Here is a 17,191-nt window from a genome sequence, read left to right as displayed (position 1 = left end):
GAAACCAAAGACTATCCCAGGAAAGACAAACCACCTTCTATTATTCTGAATAGCTAAAAGAAAGAGAGCACTGTCTTTGGTGTCACCGATTGCTTTTCATGATCTTATCTGTAATGAATCAAACTTGACACCAATTCGCTAATACTTCAACAGAAATCTTGAGTTACAAACCGCAAGTGTGGAGCTTGTAAGATAGATGAGGGCATTTGTAAGGCAGGGAGGATCTAACAAAAGATGTCATTGGTTGCATTAAGGGAAATGTAGGAGTTGTTGTAAGCGTTTTTTAAAGCTTGCCCGATACTAGGAGATAAATTGATGATATCTTGGCTCTGTTGCTTTTATTTGGACCATTATTATTTAAAAACTTTATGAAAGTGCAATTCATAAGAGCTGGAGTGGCTCTTTAATATGCAGTTTGATTTAATATCCCCCACCTTCTGTCCATGCTCAAACCGTGGGCTATATGTAGGGGAGACTGGCGGCCATTGTACCATTTTTTACATTTTCCTTCATAACTTACTTCACCAACAAGGACAAGCCTATAATATTAAATGTGATGCAAGAAGTCAGAGTGCTATAGTTGCCCCCAGTCTCCCCTATCCCTTTTAGTCAGTCTCAACATAATGCAACATAATTCCCCCTGATGGCATTAAAGATGTGGCTATGCATGCATCTATGATCAGACACACAACACTGCTCTGGAAACATACAAATCTGGTGCCCGTTGCTGATCTGGTTTCAAAATGGTAGCATCATTCATGGCAAATTCTCTGAAATAAAACTATAATTTTTGGATTTGGGACTGAGTAACTGCTCTGCTCATAGAATCAGAATCAGATTTAATGGCCAAGTAAGTGTGAACACATACAAGGAACTTGACTCCAGCTTTTTGTTGCTCTCACAGTACATACACAGAAAATACATATGGCTAAAAACAAGGACAACAGAGCCAAACAAGGTAGACATAAACTTTTTAATACTATGTACAGATATAAGTTTGTATATAAAAAAAGGTGTAGGCTATATATACACATACACACACATATTCATACATGTAGCCTACATTTGCACATGTAAACAGACAGCTCAATGAGGATTGTAAACAGTAAAACAATAGGGCAATGCTAAAGTGCAAATGGTCCTTGACTGAATAAATAAAGAATTATTATTAACAATTCTATCAGGTTGCTTATATAGGCTATATCTGAGGTAGGTGGACATGAACGTGTATACAGTTTACATTTAGATGTTTAAATTATGCATTTAACACTATTAAATATATCATTTAGTATAATTTAAACAATTAGTGTACATTACATATTTGTGTTTTTATTTTATTGTTTCTTTTACATTTATTGTTTTTTCCTTTTAATATGAATGTATGCACCATCCACCAAGGCAAATTCCTTGTAAGTGTTACTTACTTGGCAATAAATCCTTTTCTGAATTAAGATTCTGAAAGATGCTTGGTGTTACCCTACGGACTGTAGTCATAGTGACGGCATAGAAGACTGTCCTCTTGAACTGTCCTTCACTGGAACTGATGTGGGCAGGCAGCGGATTTTTATGAAAGCAGCCCCGAGAGGTGGAAAAAAAACTGAGCTTAATAGAAAGGGGAGGAGCGACGGCATCACATGCATTACAGAGAGAGGAGGAGAGGAGGACGGTGAGAGGGATACTGTCCTTCTGTGCCGACAGTTTCTCCATTTAGGCGTGATTTAACCCGGCGTTGTTTAGGATATTTAGCTAGCTAGCTAGCTAGTCTATCGGTCTTACTATGCCCGTCAGGCTGTGAAGAGGACTTGCCCCACGGTATATGGAAAGCTACCACAATAAAGCTAGCTAACTATCGTTAGCTTCACGTCACCACCCGGACCCGGCGAAGTGAAGAGCCGAGGAGGGGACTCGCAATAGTTTGCTCGGATAGTCCTTTCAGAAGATACACCGACTATCCAGATCATATTTCTGTTGTTATTTGAATCCCCGGTAAGCACCAGTTAAAACATTTTAATGTGAAGTTGACAGCATTTTGTATAAATTTGCGCGAGCTTGCGGGCTAACATTAACGTTAGTCAGTTAAGCCAGCAGCACTGTTGTGTTGTTGTGTAATGTTAAGCTAACGTTAACAAGTCGGCGTGGCAAAATGTTATCCACTATTAAGGTGGTTAAAATAACAAAACCTGCTATTCATTTTTTTTTAGCTAGATACATTAACGTTAGCTAGCTACATGTGGAGATTTAAAACAGTTTGTTTCCCAGGCGTGGTTCGGTTTAAAACTGTTTAACGTTACCTTTACAGCCGATTCCTATTTGACAGTGTGTCACCTGAAATCTCTAAACTAACCCATACTTGAGTAATTGTCTTGTTTTTGACGTGTCTTTTTAAGTTGCTGACAGATCCTGAAGCATGACGGTAACTATGTATTGCAGTAGCAACGGTTAGACATAGAGCAATACTGTGGTTTGTATTCTGTTTGCCCTAGCCCGGTTATTATTAGTCTGCCTGCCCTGATCCTATCCCTCTGTAAGTAGTGCTGGGACTCAAAACACCTACTTGCAGTCATGTTCCCATCACTGCATTGCAGGAGTTACAGACATGTATCAGCATGCTGAACAAACCCAGAGCTTGAAGTTCAAGCCACACTTGGCACCTCTTTTAAATTGCCTGGAATAAGCACCACATTCTGTTTTAAGTTGTAATTAATACATATGTGCATCTGTCTTTTAACAATTAATGCTCAAGTGAGCGAGAAATTCATTTTGTTCCCTCCCCGTGTCATCCTGTTCTCTAGCCTCTGCTTCAGCATGTGGAATGTGCTGTTAACATTATAAAGATAGTCTTTTTTTATCATCAGGTAGACTGTTTTTGTTGTGTGCAGCTGTGACCTGAGCTTCTGCAGAGACAGTAGATGGACTTAGCTTAGTTATTTTCCCAGTAGTTTGCAGTGAAAAGCCATTGCAGTGCTACAGTCTCTGTTTGATAAATGAGCGGGACATGCTGCATCCATTGATCGCTGACATCCTCGGTCACGGCTCAGGAGAGTTCCCTTCTGCAGCCCATCACTGTACATGATTTTCTAGTTCTTAGGGCTGCTTGCCATCACACACACACACACACACACACACACACACACACACACACACACACACACACACACACACACACACACACACAAGCACAAGCACCTGGCATCATTCAAGCAGTGAGCCAAAACACACCTTTACCTAATTACATGCTGAGTCTCCTGTTGTAGGGCCAGATGCGGCTATAATTCTGTATTTTTGGTACTCCGTCAGCTTACATTTTAGATTTTTTTTTTTTTCTTTCACAAATGCCTTTGATCAAAGCATGTCCTTTATTTTCTGATTGATTTTATTCTTATTTCTGTTCAGGTTGTTGGTGTTACTGCAATCCCCACCATGGTGCAGAAGTACCAGTCACCCGTACGGGTGTACAAGTATCCCTTTGAGCTAGTGATGGCGGTAAGTGTCTGTCTCTACCTGTATTCGCAGTCAACACTCTGTCCACATGAATATTGCATGCCATAGATGCAGAGTTATGTAATGCTGGCGTGTGGGCGCTTAAGAGGTCACCATCAGAAGGTAGGGATTGAATTGCACACCTTGCATGTGATTGGCTCACAGATTGAAAATACAGTTCCTGATGACAAACTGCAGTGCACTAGCCTGACAAGCCAGACCAACATCAAGATGTTGGATCTGGGAGCTCACCATTGGCAGGGCTCAAGCCGAGGGGCGGGATAAACGGTTGTCTGTCAAATTCCCACTGCACGAAATAGGATAGCGCTACAACCAAGTGGAGCAACGAAGAAGGTAGCAAAGCTAGTTGATAGATTAAACCCATCTTCCTTTTTTAAGAATGACTTCAGTGCCGTTCTTTATTCTTTTCTCAAAGAAAAGCTTAACTCCAAGTCTTCCAGAGTCGCGGCCAAAGCCGATTCCAAAGACCGCTGTTCGCCAGCAGCAGCAGCCATAAGCCCGCCAACTGATTGAACGATGTGATTGGCCCGGTCAGAGTTAGTTTTTTCCAGCTCGCAAGCCAACGGAGAGTTGCTAGACTACCCTGGCTGCAAATTACATTTGCTGCCGCTAGGGTGCGTCTAGATTTCTAGGCTAGCAGTGCACACTAGGACTGTACAATTTGGAAAAATCTCTAATTGCAATTATTTATTTTAAATTTTTTGATAATTTTTTTGGGGGAATTTTAGGCTTTTATTTTTTTTTATAGGACAGCTAAAGACATTAAAGGGGGGAGAGAGAGGGGGAATGACATGCAGCAAAGTGCCGTAGGTCGGAGTCGAACCCGCAGCCGTTGCGTCGAGGAGCAATCCTCTATATATGGGCGGGCGCTCTACCAGGTGAGCCACCCAGGCACCCTAATTGCGATGATTTTGACTGATATTTAAAAACGATATGATTCATGCATGATGTTAGCCTGGAAATCCAGAGCCCCATACGCTTAGCTACCAGAGGAGCTAACTGGTAGATTAAACTCTTAGCTACCAGAGGAGCTAACTCGTAGATTAGACTCTTAGCTACCAGAGGAGCTAACAGGTAGATTAAACTCTTAGCTACCAGAGGAGCTAACAGGTAGATTAAACTCTTAGCTACCAGAGGAGCTAACTGGTAGATTAAACTCTTATATACCAGAGGAGCTAACTGGTAGATTAGACTCTTGCCGTATCCAGTCGGCAAAACAGCAAAAACATCCTTCTTGCAAAGGAAGGATTGGAGTGCCGTCTTCTGTTCCTCTTTTAGATAAAAAGCCAAGTCTAACTCGTTCATTGTAGCAGCCAAAGCCGTTTCAAAGAACTTGTGTTCATCGATAGCCATCTTGCAATGTTTACTAATGACTTCGATGTCGCAGCGCTGTCATCATCTATTTAGCTCGCCTCTGGCCCGCCTATATCAGATACACCGATGTGATTGGTGCAGCTTGTCTTCGAGGGCATAATTAATGAGCATCATTATTGAATGCCAGAGTGACTCGCTGAGCAAATTACAATTGTGCTCTCGCGAGAACTCTGGATTTCCAGGGTAGCATGTGAGGATCTGTACCTAACAAAGATTTGTAGGCCAGGACATTTCTGCACACCTGAATACTTGACATTTTACCTTGTACTTTTAACAAATATTGCGCCTTCTGTGATTTGGGTATTGCACTAGTCCATATTGGGATTTCCCTAAAATCCACATACCATTTTACTTCATGTTCCTACATCGCCATTCTAATGTCAACGGCTAGTTTGAGTTAGGTGTTGGCTATCTGTACTGTCAATGTTGTGTTAGTGATGTGCATGACGTGCAGAAACACCGCTGTGAGAGTGGCTTCTGATAAGCAGTGACAACATAAGCTTACAGACATGTTCCTAGTAGGAATGTTAAAACCATTACAGCTAAGATATATGATTAAATAAACAGACTTAGAGCTTTTTGAGTTGCTTGCAAGTGTGAACACACTAACAGCAGATAACCTACTAAAACAGGCCAGTGACTAACTAGCTAGAATGATAACCGTGTAAATAAAGGTGTTATCCCCACGCGGCACACACACACACACACACACTTTCTTTATGTCACATGAGCTACTGAAACCACGTACTCCATCGTGCTTCCTGCCATCTCATGGTTTAAGATATGTTGGTTGTTCGCAGAGGTGTGGAACCATTGTGCTGTACATCTGCACACTCCGCATCTAAATATGCAACACAGCTGTGCTCTTATGTCAAGCACTGGTTCCAGCTCAGATTCGGTGTAAAAAATTCAGTGCCTCGCAAGACTTTTAGTGTCCGCCTTGCTGCGAGTTGTCATTGACTTTCAAGCACGAGTTCCCATGTTGAGTGCAAAAAGACTGTAGATTTGCATGTCCCTCTCTTTCCTTTTTGTTCTTTTTTTAAGTGGCCTTCTCGGCAGCGTTACTAGTGCCATCTATGCTTTCCATCCTTAACTTTTGGAATTTCACTGGCTAAATGCTCCAGCAAATGGAAAACACTAACTTACTGTAGTCTATGACAACACTGGGACTAGAAGCCAATAAGAGAATAGATTTTCTACACATGTTTTACACCATGTCTCTCTGTATCGTTTAAGTGAGCTCTAACTTCTTTTTAAATACCGTGTAAAAGAAAAGGATGATGAGCTATAGTGCACTACACCGTGAACTATAATCTCACAGTGGATGTATACTCAGCAATGTTTTGACCTCAGCTGCTGTTTGTCAGTGATGTGGTGTTAGGGCACGCCTGCAGAGTCCTGGCCCGATTACACAACTGCAGATTTCAGCCAAACACTTTAATGCTGTGCTGATAATTTCAGCAATATATGGCTATTCCTGCTTCAGTCATTTAAATGACCTCTGTACACCAGGAAGTTAGTTGGGAATTACTTCCTTTCAACAGCCTGCCATGTATTTTTTTACACGCTAGGTTTCAGACAGACAAGTGCTGTTTTCTTTAAATGGAAATCGGCTTTCTACACCAGCAAGAACAAGGATGCAGAGAGACTCAGGCTACATCCACACTTAATCCGTTTTTGTTTGAAAAAAAGAAAAGAAAAAAAAAAAGCATATCTTTTGCCAGGTTTTTGTCTCATGTTCACACTACTCTGGCGTTTTAGAGCCCCTCAAAGGAAGACATTTGGAAACACAGCTGACCCTGTTTAAGTTTGAAAACACCGGGGTTGCGTTGTAGTCTGGATGGGCAGAAAGTGAGACCTTTGGAAACGACCTTTGTCACATCAGTTAGGTAAACTTAAAATGCTTGTGTGAACAAAAATCTTTTTTTTTTCTTTTTTCAAAATGCTGTTGAGAAATGGAAATGTAATAGTGTTGATGTAGCCTAAATCTCATTAACACAAGCTGGAATGAGCTCTGGGCAAATGGATGGCTATAAAAAGAGGGCTGGTACCTACACCTGGGTCTAAGCATGCAGCCAAAGGGGGTAATAGTAATAATAGCAAAGCAGACTTCAACGATTTGTAAGCTGGAGATGACCCACCTCATGGGGTTTTTGTACATGGGATAAGCTTACTTTTGCAAAAAAAAAAAATGGGAGTAGCCCTAGGTGTTTTTTTTCAAACTAGGGCAGCAACAGATAAGGTGGATGTTAAAAGTTGGATACAGAATTTTTGTTTTTGTATGATATAATGGTCAGAAAAAGTATGGTGCATTTGGGTTCTTTGCCTTCTCGTGACTTTTCTCTGCAGTGAGTATTTTTGCAGACACTGCAAAGCAGACTTAATGGTGCGTCACAACACTTGCTGGTTCTTTTTTTTTTTCTTCACCCAGTGAAATCTCTCCTCTGTCACTTCCCCTATAGCTAGGTCTGTCGCCATTGCAGTATGGTAGAAAAATAACATTAAAAAGTCCTGCATTTGTGAAAAACCATCAGGGAGCATTGACACAGTGAACTGATTATCTACTGCGTTAACAAGAATCAGCTTATTTATGTCAAGAAGACAACTTTCACTTTTCAGTGTGTATAATGTGTACATGCAGACAGGCCAAGGCATTATGTTGACTAGTTCCAAAATAATATGCACATTATTATAGTGGGGGATAGCTTATTTTTCAACCTCGTTATTCTGCCCTCCAGTTCCTCTGTCAGGTGCTTCTGAAATATTTGCCAGTAATGGCTTCTCCCTTTTATAGTTGACATTTTGCTTTGAGGAATTTGATGTTCTCTCTCCACTTGGCTCTGTTGTTTCGATACTGTCATCTTTTTTTTAATACCCATTTACTCCTCTGAGGGTGCAAACCAAGGCTCTACATTCCTCTGTTAAAGCCGTTAAATGCATTCAGCCTCTCCTAACTTGGCATTGAAGAGTCCCTTGGCTCACTGACAGGTGTTATCTAAGTATGTGACCAACCTCTGGCTAACGCCGCTGAGTGTACTGTTGCGTAAAGGTCCTGACACACCAGGCAGAGGACCAAGCACTAGTGGCGATGAAGGCTGACTCTGGTGTCTCCTCGTGTCGCCTCCCGTCTTCTCATGTCGCCTCGCGTCTCCTCGTGGCGCCTTGCGTCTGCCCGTGTCGCCTCACGTGTCCTGAAGTCCCCTGTGTCTTGACCAAAAAGTAGCACTTGAACACACCGCAAAGACTTCAGTCGACGGCCAACTAGCACGTGCATTCTGCGTGAGAGGAAATAACTCTCTATATGCCAACAGGCAGCAGTAATCTATTCCTCCTTCAAAAAATGGAAACCGGATATGTGAACCGTTGCTATGATACATACAACAAAAACAGCGTTCACCCGAATCAGCCAGCAGCAGCACAGAGCCTACGTCTCTCTGCTTCACTCAGCGGACGCCGGGATGGCCAACCAGATTGTCGATCTCCCATGCTGTCATCCGTTCTCTCGCCGAAGAAGTCTCGGAGAAGGCGGAGAGACCAAGCAGCCCGCTGCAGCCGCTGGCTAGTTAGCTTGCTTGCTAATTTCACCCAGCATGCTTTCATGCTACAGAAAATGAGAGAGAAATAAGGAGTCTACGGTCTTTAAATTAAGTTTTACGGTATAATATTTTATTAGTTTATTTTGTAATGTCTAGGTATGTAGATCTTTTAAAAGACATGTTAATTGTGAAATACATACCTAACTTTGCACTCTTATGGACATTATGTGCAAAAATAGATATTCGAATAGTTCAAACCTCTGTTTTTTAGAAGGAACTTTCGAACATCATTTTTGGCCAGTTTTGACAGCCCTATGTGTATTGGATTGATCAGATGAAATCGGAGCCTTCTGTGTGTGCCTTCTTGACTTCAGTCGATGCTTGCTTTCCTTACTTTTGTTTTTCTTGTGTACTTATTACCTTAAGCTGAATAGCCAATCGGAAAGATTCCTCTCACTGGCGTCTCCGACACTGAATCAGCCGAACGGAAGCGGACGAGGTTCGACACACCGCAAAAACTAGGGCGATGGACGCTCACCATCTCCTTGGTGTGTCGACACCTTAAGTCATGCCCAGATCTCAGATGCCCTTCAGCTGTTTTTGTTCTACAGTGTTTACCCTAGCTCGCTCGGAACATGACGACTTTTTGGCAGAGTTGACACTTGCGTTAGTAATTTTGTGTTTTTAACTGCGACATTTATGATATACTTTCTCTTAGTCCATTTGACTAAGCATTGATTTTAATGGAAATCAAGTTACATTTTTTATTATGCACCCATGTTTAGCACACATAATAAAGCAACAAGTTAAACAGGATACCAACCATTAGCACCCTTGCATCATAGGGTGGTGTTGCTTTACTTGATTTGATTTTGGCTTGTGTTTAAGGGCTGTACTAATAGACTTGACAGGACTAGATGTATTACTTAATTAAAGATTCTGCTGTAACGTTTCACTGAGTGATTTATTGCAGATACGCCTGACGTTGAGGATCGCATGTCACTTAAGAGGCCAGCTCCTGAAAGTACTGACTAGATTAGAATAGCGCCCGAGTGAAACGCACACCACAGCACCTTCAGTATGCCCTAATAGGACACTTTGAACTTCCTTTGAAGATAAAGTTAACTCAGGCGCAGATTTTAGAAGGATGAGACTGTTGTTGACTAACAGCTGACTGTGTTTGTTTGAGCTGCCAAAAAGCACCCAAACCCCTCTGTATTAGCATTGACCTCGATAGCCTTTATACTGCTCCACGAAGTTGGTCTGTTTTTTTGCAGATTGTTTAAAAAAAAAACACACACACACACTCTCAGCCACAGTGGTCCCTTGAGTGTGCTGCTGCATCTCAATAACAGGAAATGTAGTCGATGCTGTTGTCACTATTATCGCAGCAGTCCAGTCTCTGAGTCTCTAGTCTGTCCTCGTGGGAGTCACATAGGAATGTCAAAAGCACAACACAATACCCCTCTCGCTGTTGTTTCAGGCCCGAGGGGACAGTTGCCTCTGGAACGCATCCACAGATGAGAAATGACTTCAGTAGCCACAAGATGAATAAACAACTGTCTGACCCTGGAATGGTAACTGCTAACTCAGTGCCTAAAAGACAGTAACTACATCTTAAGTCCCCTCAACTCCCAGATCAGCATGCTGCAGCGAGGGTATTACATGAGTCAAAGCCTATCAGAGCCTTACCTGCTCCATGGAAACGTATAGGCCTGTGGCTAATCCACAAGGACAAAGCGCTTTGGGTCTGCCCCTGTCCTAGTAGAGTTTCTACACGGGAAAGAACAGGATGTGCCCGCGTAATACATTCTGAATACCGTCAATGGCAGGGGACGTTTCCATCTTTGTGACTAAATTCTCTTTATTAGTGGCAGCAACACAAACAAATACATATACTTTAGATGCTAAACATCTTCATGGCAAAAGAGTCTTTAAATCGCAATCTTGTGTCATTGGTTGGCAAAGCCTTATAATGTTGGAAAAACTCAAAAGCAGGTTTATTAACTCGAGAACTCAAACCCAAAGGAATTGAGATACAGGAAGAAAGGAATACATATAACTAACAGAAATGGCACAAGAAAATCAAATGAAAATGGAGAGGCAGAGTGACACGGACTGTTAGGCCCTCATTAGGCTGAGCTCCGCCTGCCAACACAGTGTCCTCTGGGCAACAACTGTGCAACTTCAGATTCTCTGAATTTCAGTGTTTCCTTTTCTGCTGGGCCCACTCACACTGATTTAACTCCAAGGTGAAAGCAAATGGTGTATGGGTGAACTTGATTGTTCAGCTGGACACACCTCCTTCTCAGACCGACTGAAACCTGTTGTTTGCTCTAGAACAAGTTGTTACCAATGGCTCCTTTTAATGAGGCCCTCAGTGTATTACTGAACATGATTGTTTCCTATAATCCAGGATTTCACAAACTGCTCCGTCACAGTGTACAAGTTGCTTGCATTTCCAACAACTCCATAGCGTTGTCCAAAATGTATCGAAAAGATATAGACGTAATCATTTTATTTTACGAAATATTCTGCTTCAATCCCTATTTGCTCAAAAACAGCTTTTCCACGGCTTACAAAAAAACAGTTTGCTCTCCCGCTTGCCACACTCAGTGCAGTCTAGCAGCAAACGGCACAATAAATTACATTTATGTAACCACACGACAAAAAAATCTATCTGGGCTCTAAAAATTACTTAAGACATTACAAAAAAAGATGATTGATCTAAATTGTTTAATCTGATAGGATTTTGTTCAAGGATTTTAATTTTTAGGCCGACGTCGTAAAATGGGCATTCAAAGCTTCATTCGAAAACCTCATTGGAAGCTTTGATTGTAAAAAAAATAGTAATTTCGCTACAGCCCTAAAGTGTTGTTAACTGTGTTCAACTGCATCATCTCTCTCAAAAACTGGTTCATGAAAGGAAACGTTTAAGAGACAATCTGAGCCCACCATCATGCAAAACGGAAATAAGAACATTTTATTCAAGGAAGCACAAGCGTCCTGCTGTTTGATTAGATAACAGCACCAAAACCCAGCTGTTTCAAGACAACAGAGCTAATGTACCAGGTTGGATTTTTTTAGAGTAGAGATACTTTTCGCTGATGCACTAAAATCCTAATTTGCTAAATTTGTCTTCTTTTGCACCACGAAATACTTGAAGCTCCCTGTGCCTCCTATAACTGTCTTGATGTGGGTCATCCCGAGGACATTTTATCAAGTATCTGATGCCACCACATTGTTTTGTTCCTGCTTACTGCAGAGCCAGTGTTTCTAAACTTGGCTCATCCTGCTGTCCCCCTTCTCTCTGTCTAGCTTGGCTAAGTGCAGAGCTGCCCTGCCAGGGTGACTTCCTGTTCCACCATGTCCTGACCCACTTGCGGCCAGGTCTGGTTAAGTCTTTTGCAAGCCAAATTCTGTTGTTTTAATCCATCTGTGAGCTGCTGGCTTGTCTGTCGCTTATATCACCCTAATAGTCTCATGTCAAGAGGCGTGCACGTCAACAAGCAAAGATTCACCTTCATGTCAGCCTGGCCTGAACGGAGAAATTGGGTTGTTTTATTCACGCAATCTTTTTTGTCATGGAAACGTGGTCCATTGGGGGGAAAAAAAAGAGCACGGACAAATAGAATGAATGTTGATTCCGCTTCATTCATGCTCGTTATTCAGACGTAGCTCCTCAAGGGAGATTTAATATCAGGAAGGAATCTTGGTATTCCTGCTTCAGTGAATTAGTTGCTGATTTACTCTTTACGTATGCTTTTTTCCGTTCGCTTTTCCCAGCATTGCACCTGTCCTCATTCAGAGAATTTCCGTCCATTCTTTGTGAATGAATCTGCCAGAGCTTTGCCCGCAGTGTGTAATTCACTTACTCGGCTAGTTGCTCTTTGCCAAAAACAGTGAAGAGTTATGGCCTGCTTCGGGGAGAGCAGCTTATCGTCCAGCGTGCTGCTTCAAACAGCATTAATAAATGACTGTACCCCGACCACGTGACTCTCGGAGCCTATGAGAAACATTCTGCTGCTGATTTCATTCACTGATCACCAGGACGCTCATTCACCCTCTTTTCCTGCTGCAAGGTCGAGATGCTGCCCCAGCAGCCCCCCTCCCCCAGTCTGCTTTGCTCTGCCAGACACTGATGAATGTGTTCGCTCATACTCTTACACAATGACCCTGTAGCGTATTTAACACTGCAACCGTGCTACAGTGTGGCAATGGATAGTGACTCAGATCTATGCGGCAGCTGTGTGACGTTAATAGGAGTGTGTATAGTATACTCTGACAGTCTTTGCATGTACGTGTATGCTTGCTGCTATGTTTTCTGATAATGTGTGGTTTTATGTTTTCCTCTCGTTTTCAACTTGCGTTTGTAAAATGTTTAGCAATGCTAGGTTTGCCTTTCTTTAAGTACAATTCAAGGCAAAAAAAAAAAGTTTATCCAAAAAGAGTGTTTTCCCACAAATTGAAGGTAACACTAACTTTTGTGAGACAGGACTACTTTGCAGTTTGCAGGCAGATCTTTTGACTGTGAATAGTAGGCGACAAACCCCCACAGCTTTATTATCCTTTCTTATTATATACTTGTTTCTTTTCCCTTCAGCTTTGTTTGCATCTCTCATACACGCCGTACTCACACATAGAGATGTCCATTAAACTTTAAAGTGATCAGAAATCTTCAGTAATCCTGTCCCCCCCCCCTCCCCTCAGTTTTCTCCATGTTCACCAGCAGCATTTACAGAAACCATTAAATAAAAGGTTCACCACAGTTAATACATTTTTTATTATTTTTTATTATTATAGTAAATTAGATGTTATAATAATAATAATAATAATAATAATAATAATAATAATAATAATAATAATAATAATAATAATAATAATAATAATAGTAGTAGTAGTAGTAGTAGTAGTAGTAGTAGTAGTAGGGGTGGGCGATAGGCTAAAAGATCATATCCGATTTAAAATAAATTTAAAAAAAATAGGCAGGATAGCAATCCACGATCTTATTACAATTCTTTTATATCTTGGTTTTCTCCAAATTACTGAACAGTACAACCAAACTAATTTCCTTATTTAAGGAAGTATAGCCCTAAAGGTAACAACACACCACAACAATAGCCGTTCTCAAATTTGTATTATTAAATACTTCTTTAAAGGAATATTTCACCGCTGGAAAGCTGAATATATCTTTAAATTGGGTCACTTATGTAGTAGAAATGTGAAAACATTTTTTTTAAATTTGTGCCTTCTAGGCCGAGAAAAGCCAGAAAATGTGTTTTGGTCTTATATGGATGAAAAACACCAAATCCCAGAATGCACCTGCTTCGTTGCTTTGAGTCCACTCCCAAGCCAGCCCTACCGCTTGACAGACCGACAGAGGCATTCAACTCAACTCAAGCGTGTTTTATTGTCATTTCAACCATATACACGAAACAACGTTTCATCGTGACTCATGTGGTGTTACACATTTAATATAAAAACGACATTATATAAAAACGACATACGAAACGGGCTACATTTAGTACACACACTTTATAGGCTCCGTGAAGTTCAGCTAACACATACTAGCATTAGCGCTTTGTGGGCTATAAACACCGAGCATAAACACAGCCGTGAATTAGCGTGCAATGTAGAATGGTCGGCATTTAACAATCACAAACTCCACCAGCAGTTAGCAGTTAAACGGATACAAATCACCACGTTTCTGCACCACTTCGTGTTAATACAGCCCACCTCTTTTACCCGGCGACAGAGCATCTCTAGCTCGGAGGGCTAGCAGGCCCGGTAGCTGGACAGTCCGGTACACTATTCGGGCATGTTTCCACAACAACAAAAACACAGCAGTCTCTGAACTCACGTTGGGAGTTTCGTTGAAGTTGGATGTAGTCCAGTTTGTGGTCTAAATGAGCGGACACTTGCAAACAGGATCCGTAAAGTTCAGCTAACGCATACTAGCATTGGTGTAGCTAAACACGGAGTATAAACACAGCTGTGAATTAGCATGAAATGTCGAATGGTCAGCATTTAACAGTCACAAGCTCCACTAGCAGATAGCAGTAGCTAGTTGGATTTTATTTCTACACCAGTCAGTTTAACACAGCCCACCTCCACGGGCCGGCGAGAGCAGCCTGGTAGCTGGATAGTCCCGGTCCTGGTACACTGTTGTTCAGGCATGTTTCCACAAAAACAAAAACACAGCAGTCACTGAACTCACGTTGGGAGTTTCGTTGAAGGAGGACGTAGTCCAGATTGTTGTTTAATGAGCAGACACTTGCAAGCAGGATGGATGGGACAGGTGGACAGCTAGCGTTAGCTTTCCACCTAGCCTATGAGGATGTCCCGTAGCCGGCTAGCGGCATTGAGCGACACCGCTGGTCTCCGTGCAGGCGAAGCTCACGTAGTGTGCCGGTATTGCGTCTGTAATAACGTTTCCTACATATTCTCCGATCTGTACCGATGTATCCCGGTGGTATTCACACGTCCGGTAGTTTGAATGCAGATAATTGTTGTAAAAGTTTTCTGCTGAAAACCGAAAGCCTGTTTAGCGAAGGTTCAAGATGGCTGACAGTCGTTTTCATTCGAATACCTGCCGGGACTTCGGCAGTCCAACCCCCTGTGGGCGTGTTGAAAACATACGGAAGTAGATCCTAATACTGGCTGTAGTCCTTGCCACTGGCCCAAAAATCTTCCGATGACGCAAAAATCGTCATTTTACGTCATCGGAAGATTTTTTTCCAGGCCCCAAATGCAATCTCTAGTCTCAGGGGGACATGAGGGAGGGAAGCACGGTCATTCAGAAATACTATCGGGTTTCTGATACAAAGCTAAATGCTAAATCGGTGAAGTATCCCTTTAAGAAGCCTCGTAAAGGGTTCTGTACTCAACATTCAGAACATTAATATAGCAACAAACTAATATTTACTCTGTAAAATCCTGGCCTATAGCTAAGGGAGTAATAGTGTTCGGAGTAGGGTTGGGTACCGAAACCTGGTGCCTAAACGACCGTTATCTACCGGACTGAATAGCAACGAGGATTTCGGTGCTACTGAAATGCCTGCTCTTCTCTCTGATGCTCCGAAACGGATGTTACGTGCAACCAAAGAATCGCTGCATGCGTCATGCTAGTTAACACTAAACTTGACCGCAGGTTACGTTAGCCTAGTGTTAGCTAGTAGCTGGATTAAACAGGGTAGGAATGTTGACAGCTAAATGGTGTAAAGTGTGACTGTGTTTAACTGTTAAGGATTCCAACAGCGGGACGTCTTACAGTCACCACTATATGTGTATAAAATGTATTTTTAGTCGGTGCCATAAAAGTATCGACATTCGGTGCCCAGCCCTACCACTTCTGATTAATTTCTATGGGAGCAGCTGTGCAATGCATTCTGGTTGCGTTGCGGGGACTTTAAAGAAGCACGGTGTCCAGTCGCCCGCTCCTTATTTGCATACAGTTCAATTCAGGCTACTCTATGCAAATGAGGAGCAGGCAGCTCAGTTCGCCGCCTCTCAAAAGCTGACGAAAATGTTTTAAAAGACCGATTCAGCAACTATGTAGCCTATTTCTCCCATGAAATGTTTTCAGAAACACATTTCGGTGAACTATTTTCGTAAAATAAGAGATTGTATTTCAAACGAGCCGCCATGTTGGTCTGTTTTGAAATCCGCAAACAGACAGCCCCACGTGACCCCACGTTTGTCCAATCAGGTGCAGCCATCGCGGTTGTAGGAGGGTGTAGCCTGTCTTCTTCGCTTGTCAGTGGTCAGTGAAGAGAAACTGAGAACTGCTATCGGCAAGCCCACTGGTGTGCAGTGCTGGGTTGCGGGGCGATCCCTTCCATGAAAAAACACCTTCATGGACACGTACTGTAAGCCTTACTCCAGACAAAAAGATGTATATAGTTCAGAATTTCCTGTTCTTACTGTAATGATGTTTTGATACCTGACAGATGGCCACCCTACTGCTTTCTATTGCACACATATATCCAGTCATGCATGCCTAACTTAGCACTGCAATTTAGCATATTGTAGTTCCAGGCAGTTCTGCCATTACAAAGCACACTGTAGCAGTGAGATCACTGGTAGGAGAGAAGTGGGTGGTATGGCATGCAGAGACCAAACGCTCTATTGTTGCATTGGTTCAATGAGGGAGCTTGTTCTCTCTCCTACCCCACATTCAGTATACACCTAAGCTCCAATGCATTGGGACCTGATGGGGGTGGAGAAACTTTTCATCCTGCCTGTCTTTAGGTAGTGCTATGATTACCCTTGATTTACCATGACCAACCTTTTCCAGCACACTGACCTACATCTCTCTCTTTAGATGCGTCAGCAGCTCAAACCTTACATTTGTTTAAATACAGCAAATACTATATTAAAGGGGTGATAGAATGCAAAACCGATTTTACCCTGTCATAGTTGAATAACGACAGTTCGGTGGGTAAAAAGGACATACATAGAAGCTCTAAATCCCATTGACACCCCTTTTACTATGAAAATCTCATATTTTGAAACTGCTGCTGAAAATGGGCGAATCTCAACAAAGCTGGAAGTTGACGTCAACCTCCCAAGACTTGTAACTTTGTCATGCCCATGGGTGTATTAAGAGAACAGTCATGCCGCAACATTTACATTGGCTACACAACTGACCTGAGATCAGGTAGTCTTCTGAATCTAGGTCACGCAGATCTCTGCTATTCCATTACAAAATTCACTTGTGAAACTTTTTTTACGTAAAGCTCAAATATGGGCCGTTTTACGAAAATGGATGGCTAATTGCA

At 42.1% G+C, this 17,191-nt stretch overlaps 1 protein-coding gene across 3 annotated transcripts in view; it reads left to right on the top strand.

The window, feature by feature from the left end:
• Positions 1-1,568: 1,568 nt before the first annotated feature.
• si:dkey-237i9.1 (SEC14-like protein 1) overlaps positions 1,569-17,191 on the top strand; it is a 43,965-nt gene continuing 28,342 nt past the window's right edge. The window contains exons 1-3 of one of the 3 annotated variants that reach the window (XM_039816940.1): positions 1,569-1,986; positions 2,388-2,413; positions 3,394-3,483. In XM_039816940.1, coding sequence (XP_039672874.1) covers positions 2,408-2,413; positions 3,394-3,483 — 96 coding nt within the window. In that variant the 5' untranslated portion in view covers positions 1,569-1,986; positions 2,388-2,407. The remainder of the gene's footprint in view (positions 1,987-2,387; positions 2,414-3,393; positions 3,484-17,191) is intronic. The other 2 variants (XM_039816948.1, XM_039816956.1) reach the window with 2 other exon arrangements.

This window comes from Perca fluviatilis, chromosome 1 (assembly GCF_010015445.1).
Source record: "Perca fluviatilis chromosome 1, GENO_Pfluv_1.0, whole genome shotgun sequence".
NCBI lineage: Eukaryota > Metazoa > Chordata > Actinopteri > Perciformes > Percidae > Perca > Perca fluviatilis.
The sequence above is the reverse complement of the archived record's forward strand: the minus strand, read 5'-3'. Positions and strand labels throughout refer to the sequence as shown.